Source organism: Cucurbita moschata, unplaced genomic scaffold (genome assembly GCF_002738365.1).
Source record: "Cucurbita moschata cultivar Rifu unplaced genomic scaffold, Cmos_1.0 Cmo_Scf00026, whole genome shotgun sequence".
Classification (NCBI taxonomy): domain Eukaryota; kingdom Viridiplantae; phylum Streptophyta; class Magnoliopsida; order Cucurbitales; family Cucurbitaceae; genus Cucurbita; species Cucurbita moschata.
The window spans coordinates 431,264-439,055 of NW_019268542.1; the positions used below are offsets into that span (position 1 = coordinate 431,264).

The 7,792-nt window shown below is 37.2% G+C and overlaps 1 protein-coding gene across 1 annotated transcript; it reads left to right on the forward strand.

Annotated features, from left to right (window-relative positions):
- Positions 1 to 2,141: 2,141 nt before the first annotated feature.
- On the forward strand, positions 2,142 to 7,792 carry LOC111462124 (amidase 1-like). Its single transcript, XM_023105823.1, has 9 exons — positions 2,142 to 2,416; positions 3,508 to 3,660; positions 4,017 to 4,141; positions 4,231 to 4,356; positions 4,653 to 4,835; positions 5,300 to 5,447; positions 5,566 to 5,734; positions 7,193 to 7,327; positions 7,409 to 7,792. The coding sequence occupies exons 1-9, from the start codon at positions 2,310 to 2,312 to the stop codon at positions 7,547 to 7,549; spliced, it is 1,287 nt and encodes a 428-aa protein (XP_022961591.1). The 5' UTR covers positions 2,142 to 2,309; the 3' UTR covers positions 7,550 to 7,792.

A 7,792-nucleotide genomic window follows, 5' to 3' on the forward strand; every position in this document is an offset into this window, starting at 1 on the left:
CTAGACATCGTGAAGCTGTACTAACTCTAGCACCCTATTCTTAACTTTGTTCACCTAGACATCGTGAAGCTGTACTAACTCTAGCACCTTATTCTTAACTTTGTTCATCTAGACATCGTGAAGCTGTACTTACTCTAGCACCCTATTCTTAACTTTGTTCATCTAGTCATCGTGAAGCTGTACTAACTCTAGCACCCTTATCTTAACTTTGTTGATCTTGACATAGTGAAGGTGTACTAACTCTAGCATCCTATTCTTAACTTTGTTCATCTACACATCGTGAAGCTGTACTAACTCTAGCACCCTATTCTTAACTTTGTTCATCTAGACATCGTGAAGCTGTACTAACTCTAGCACTTTATTCTTAACTTTGTTCATCTAGTTATCGTNACTCTAGCACCCTATTCTTAACTTTGTTCATCTAGACATCGTGAAGCTGTACTAACTCTAGCACCCTATTCTTAACTTTGTTCATCTAGACATCGTGAAGCTGTACTAACTCTAGCACTTTATTCTTAACTTTGTTCATCTAGTTATCGTGAAGCTGTACTAACTCTAGCACCCTATTCTTAACTTTGTTCATTTAGACATCGTGAAGCTGTACTAACTCTAGCACCCTATTCTTAACTTTGTTCATCTAGACTTCGTGAAGCTGTACTAACTCTAGCACCCTATTCTTAACTTTGTTCATCTAGACATCGTGAAGCTGTACTAACTCTAGCACCCTATTCTTAACTTTGTTCATCTAGTCATCGTGAAGCTGTACTAACTCTAGCACCCTATTCTTAACTTTGTTCATCTATGCATGTTCATATAGGAATATAAATCTAGTCAATCATTTGAATCTAAGTTCTTAAACTCATATAAGAATTCTTGGCGTGATGAAAATGTAACGGCCCAAATCCACTGCTAGTAGATATTCCCTTTCTTTGGGCTTTTCCTCGAAGCTTTAAAACGTGTTTTCTAGGGGAGGGTTTCTACATCCTTCTAAAAATGATGGTTTGTTCTCCTCCCCAACCAATGTGGGACATCACAATATGGAAGCCCGAAAGGAAAAGCCCAAAAAGGACAATATCTGCTAGCAATGGATCTGGGTCGTTCCAAATGGTATCAGAGCGGGACAGCGGATGATGTGTCAGCCTTCTCGTTGTTCCCCGAAGAGGGGTAGACACGAGGCGGTGTGCTAGTAAGGATGCTGAGCCTCAAAGGGGGTGGATTTGGGGGCGGTCCAACATCGAATGGAGGAAGGAAAGAGTGCCAGCGAAAACATTGGGCCCCGCAGGGAGGTGGATTGTGATGTCTCAGATTGGTTGGGGAGGAGAACAAACCATCATTTATAAGGATGTGGAAACCTTTCCATAGCGTTTTAAAGTCTTGAGGAGAAGCCCGAAAGGGAAAGCCCAAAAAGGACAATATCTGCTAGCGGTGGATCTGGGTCATTACAGAAAATCTTTATATATAGCGTAGAGTACTAAATTCTCTTTTTTAAGACATTTCAGTCATTTACACCTGTCACGCATTCATGTTCATAAATCAATTCATTAAAATTTCCTAATCATGCATTCTATAGCTAGTAAATGTTCTAACCATCAACATATAGGTAATTGCTCACATCGAACCGTCTGAACAATCACTTATGTGAAGAAGTAACATGTGAGAGAATTCTAACACATAATATGTGATGTCCCACATTGGTTGGGAGGAGAACGAAACACCTTTTATAAAGCTGTGGAAACTTTCCTCTAGCAGATGCGTTTTAATGCCTTGAGGGAAGCCTAAAAGAGAAGCCTAAAGAGGACAATATTTGCTCGTGGTAGTTCTGGGTCGTTACAAATGGTATTAAAGTTAGACACCGGACAATGTGTCAGCCTTCTCGCTGTTCTCCGAAGTGGGGTAGACACGAGGCAGTGTTTCAGTAAGGATGTTGAGCCCCAAAGATGGGTGGATTTGGTGGCTGTCTCACATTAGTTGGGGAGGAGAATTGGTGGCTGTCTCACATTAGTTGGGGAGGAGAATAAAACATGTATTCGTTGGATCAATTAATTGTTAAATATTTTGAAAATTATAAAAGCTTTATTCAACGAAAAATTTAAATTTGGAAATTAAATAAATAGAATTTTTTTATGAGTGGATAAGCCATTGCCGATTCCGTTGTATCATTTGCTGATCCTTCATCATCTTCTTCTTCTTCTCTCGCTTCGCTAGTTTAACCTCCGCTCTGCAATTTCCAGCCACTATTAAGGTGGTTGTGGCGGACTCTGATTCCGATTAGATTCGGAGAAGAAAGGGGGAGAATCTCCGGAGTTGCAATGGCTGTGCAGGATCATGGAGCTTTCATGGAGAAATTCCTCCTGCAACCGAGCTCCCCGTCCGATCAACTTCCCTTGGCTGGCCTCACTTTCGCTGTTAAAGACATGTGAGATTTTTTCTTTTTGATTATTTTCTACTTTTTATTTGGCTTGATAACAGGTTATGAGTTCTGTAATTTCTCTAAAGTATGATGGATAGTATGAAACGCTTTCAGTTTCAATGGTTGGTGGAATTGATGATTCCATCCGATATTATTTATTCGATCAACATATATTCATGAAATGAATTGATCGTTCTTTGGGGAAAATTCCGTTTGTACTAGTGAGTCGATACATTAATTAGTAGTAAGATCAAATTACGAAGTTTTCCATGAATCAATCAATGCATTAAGAAAATAAAACAAGAAGAAATTTAACCAAAAAATGCTAAAAGTTAAGCATCATAATTGTCTAAAACCAATCACAAAAGGTACTTGAATCTAACTACAAAGTAAAGCAAGTGACGAAGTTTCCAAGCTTAACAATAACATGTCCCAACCATGTTAAAGCATCCAATATAACCGGGAAAATGGGATTCATAAAGCATCCATAACTGCTCCTAACTTTCGATGAAGTAAAAGGTAACTCATCTTATATCTTTTAAGAACATTACATCAGGCATGTGGCGGGGAGTTCAACTCTAAGGTTCAAACCTACAACCTCCTGGAGAAAGTAGAGCTGTTTTAATTCTTCAACTTATAGAGAGTATTGATTTTACCACTTAACTAATTTTAGGGTTGAATTTGATGAAATTAATACTTTAAAGGCTAAATTGTACTCACCCATTTTAATACAAGGGTAAAATAATTTTCTGTTGTGAAGTTCTATTTGAATTCTTCTTTTAGAGTAGAAAGAGTATTATGAGTAGTGAAATGAAGATTAAATTGTTATATAACATAAGATTATCGTAACGTTTGTCGCTAAAGCCTAATTCTTATGGCCGATATATTTGTAGATATTGATATCTCCATTCTTACAAGCCATCACCAGTTGGTTTTCTGTTTTAACTGTTCATTAGTGTGTGTAAGATGAAGCTTAGTTCAATAAAATAATTCTTTGTTGTTTTAATGCATGGTCCTTCATATAAAAGTGTCAGTTTTTTTTTTCATGAAACCGGGGCGTTGATGAAAAACTTCTCATTGGACTTTGAACCAAACAGATTTGATGTGGATGGATATGTAACTGGTTTTGGAAATCCTGAATGGCTAAGGACACATCCACCTGCTAGTCAGACAGCCCCTGCCGTGTTGTCGATCCTAAAAGGAGGAGCCACCTGCATTGGCAAGACTATCATGGATGAAATGGCCTACAGGTACCAAGAATTTCTAGCTTTTACTCTTTCTTTTCCTTTTAGCTTTCATTTTTTACAATTGATAACAAACAAACAAGGCATAAGCTTTGGAAATTGGGATACAGCAGATAAAACCATTTTGCACTGCACACCATTCTGTAATTGTCTTAAAACTATGTCTACTCCATTCTTATCATTCTATTGCAAGCAGACAACTCTGCATTGTAATTGGTCAACATATGAACTGAACCAATTATCTTTTGACAGGTTTCTAATTTCTAGTTGAAAATCTTTCACCAAATGATTGTTTGTGACGATGTAGGCTTTTGAATATTTTCATTAGTGGAGTCACTAGCTTGATAATCATATTTTTTCAGTATAAATGGGGAAAACATTCACTATGGCACACCCCAAAACCCACATGCATCAGATCGGATACCTGGAGGATCTTCCAGTGGCTCTGCCGTTGCTGTAGGTGCAAAGCTTGTGGATTTCTCCTTAGGCAAGTTCCTAGTTCTTTGACCTTGAGCAAATTGTGGTTTAATGAATTCTCCCTGGAATATGTTGTAAAGGTCATATTTAGTTTTGTAGGAACTGATACTGGGGGTAGTGTAAGAGTGCCTGCATCCTATTGTGGAATCTTTGGATTTCGGCCTTCACATGGTGCAGTCTCTACCTCTGGAGTAATTCCCATGGCACAGAGCTTTGATACAGTAGGTAATGAGTAGTATCTCATTGTTACTTTGTCTTCATCTTCTTTTGTGATAACGACACTGTTGTGATGGCTTTTTTACTTGTGACTTTGCTTTTAAGAATGGTACAGTACTTCTTGATAGCATAGGCATTGGTTGCTTATAGATAGAATAGAGCCCATATCTCAACGAAATGCTATCTTTCCGAACATGTTTTCTCTTCCTACAAGGCTTCGACATCAATTTTGAACTCATGATGTAACGTTATATATCCTGCCATATTAACAAAGTGTATCCTTTGACACCAACTTCTCATTTTAGGATGGTTTGCCAGGGACCCTATTGTATTAAAAAGAGTAGGCCAGCTCCTGCTTCAACAGCCAGAATTTGAACATCACAAGCCTACGCAGGTGCTTATTGCAGAAGATTGTATGAAGCTCTCATGTATTCCTAGTGAACGATTGACGCAAGTTTTTGTGAATGCAGTAACAAAGTTATTTGGTGGTGAGTCGACAGTCGGTATTAGTTGTCTTCACAGTTTGTGGTCTTGATGAATGTATATTTGATAATAGTTCGTGAATGAATCTGAATTTGATTTCTTGCATTTTGGTTTCTCACTTTTGAGTCTTAACAAAATGTGAGGTGGAAATTTTGAATTCTTGACCTTTTAGTTGAAGGCATATATATGCTTTAACAAGTTGAACTATGATTTGGTTGTCATTCATTTAGGCAAGAGGGAATTTATTAGAGGGTCTAACTTCATACTTTGAGATGTCTGCCATTGCATAAACTATAGCCTTTTTTTGTCACATTCAACAAAAGGTCAATTCGGAGCCAAAGCCTTGCAAACGGTATATAGGATCATTAATAATAATAGTGAAGAAAAATGATAAACATAAAATTTGAGTTCACTTAATACAATATTTCAACCGAGTTGGATGCTGTCTTATATGAGTCTTCAATTGCAGGCCATCTTATAAAACAAGTTAGCCTTGGGAATTATGTTGAGGACAAAGTTCCAAGTTTGAAGCATTTCATGATTGAAGGAAATGCAGGCCATGAGCATAGCATACCATCCTTGGCAGCCCTTGCAAGATCGATGCAATTGCTTCAGAGGTTCTGATCTGGCCATGAATCGTAACTCAAATTCTATTTAGCTAATTGATCATAATATATTTTTGTGCTGAATGAACGACTGATCTTCATCTCCTCACTTTTTACTTCTCCTTTGTAGGTATGAGTTCAAAATCAATCACGAAGAATGGGTTAGGACTTGCAATCCTCATTTGGGTCCAGGAATATCAGAACGAGTATTAGAAGCCATGAGGACGACAGATGAGAATATTGATCTGTGTCGTTCCATTAAAATCAAGCTGCGGGAAGCTCTTGCTTCTCTTCTTGAAGTACTCTCTCTCTCTCTCTCTCTCTCTCTCTCTCTCTCTCACACACACACACACACACACCCAGATTACAAATTTCGAAGTAAAATAGTTAGCAACTTAAAATGTATGCATTTTCCTTTTAGTTGACAGGTATAAATAGTGGGAGTTAGGATAGAATTTTGGAAATTAGTTTTGAGGGAGAGCTCCTCAAAAGGCTAAAACCTGTGTAACTCAAGTAGTGTTTTGGTCAACTTGGGCATAACTCAAGTAGTTAGTCATTTATACCTTTTCCTATGAGTTATAAATTCAAATCTCCTCTCCTTTATGTGGAATAGAATATATTTATATATAGCAAACAGTGAGACAAGGAATCGAATAGGGGACATGAGAGTTTCTTCTCATCCAGCTGCTTTACTTACCTTATTTAATTTAGTAAAGGAGTGAAAGAGAATTCTGTTGAACACAACTCTCTGCGAGAATATTAAGACCCATCGAAAAGGAATTTACAAAACACTCTGTAGAAACTACTCCTTTGTATTGTTTGGGATTTCTTGGGATGATGATCTAAAGTAGGATGGAGGGGTATTTATACGAGAGGGTAGTCAATCTATTCCTAAAATTTCTCACCCTTTTCTCTAGAATACTTAAATCATTTTCTTAAATTTATTCCTGAAATCCCTAAATCATAAATATAATTATTCATACATTAATAATAATAATGGTTGGGCTTAACCCTATTGGGCTAGTGATGACATTTTAACAAATTCTTGTTGAGTATTTCCTTCCTGTTTAGTCGAATTAATCTTTCGTTTCGTATTTCGTTTCGTATTTCGTTCCTCGAATTAATCTTTCGTTTCGTATTTTGTTCCTCTTTTTTCTTATTCTTTGATAAAGGTAAAGGAGAATGGATCTTGTCTTGCTTTCTTCTTTCTCTTTTTCAATGAAGTAAATTCCTTTCTAGTTTCTGCCTTCATTTGTCCGGCAACGGATTTGTCCAAAAGCTCCTTCTTTTGTTCTAGTTCCCTATTTGCTTCTGCTAGTGAGACAATGGCGGTATCTTGGTAATTGACCTCCTGCCCCAATTGGTTCCTTAATGCCTCAAAAAAAAAAAAAAAGTTTTAATTGAATCTAAAGAGACTACCTTCGACCTTTCCTCAAGTAATTGGATGGAAAGAGTGAGCCCTTCATTCAAAGTTTCACTTATTATCTAAGAAAAGGAGCTCTTAGCATAACTTTTGATCATTGAATGTGGTCGACCATTAGGCTTGGGTTATATATATATATAGTTTACTTGGGCAACTACAAAGTGACATCTAGCTATCATATCAAATTATGGGGTGAAATTTGTTTTAGAGTTATAGCGGCACATTGGAGTTTGTTTAATGAAGAGTTTTTACGATACACGATTTACTTTTTTCGGTTCGTGAATCATAATTTTAAACTAATCTTGAGCTATTATTTTGGATCATTTCATTTCAGGATTTTGGGGTCCTTGTAATTCCTACAGTCCCAGGCCCCCCTCCAGAACTAAACACAGACGTCTCGAAGCTACACAACTTTCGTGCGAAAGCTTTCAGCTTGCTTTCCATTGCTGGAGTTTCTGGATTGTGTCAGGTTCCCTCTCTCTCTCTCTGTCTCTCCCAAAAGTTGTAGCAACCATTTTGATGTTCCTTTTCCTGACTAAGTAATCTGCAGGTTAGCATACCTCTAGGCTTGTACAATGGCCTTCCGGTATCATTATCTTTGCTAGCAAAACATGGTTCAGATGGATTTTTGCTCAATGTTGTTGATAGTCTTTACAACACTCTAAAACAAGAAGTTGAGGTAAGCTTCTAAGAAATCTAAAAGAAACTACCTTGATGCTTGAAAATTGCTGTCCTATTTTCAGATTGGAAGAATAAGAGCATGTGCAAGCCAGGTATAAGCATTTTGATTAGCTTTTCTTTTTCTAGCGATGAATCAATTTTAAGTTGATTGAATGATGAGATGTTTGATACTCGATCTGTCTCATGTATTGTTCTGTGTATAGCTGTTGATAATGAATCTTTAGAACAATGCTCCACTATTCTTCCATACTTA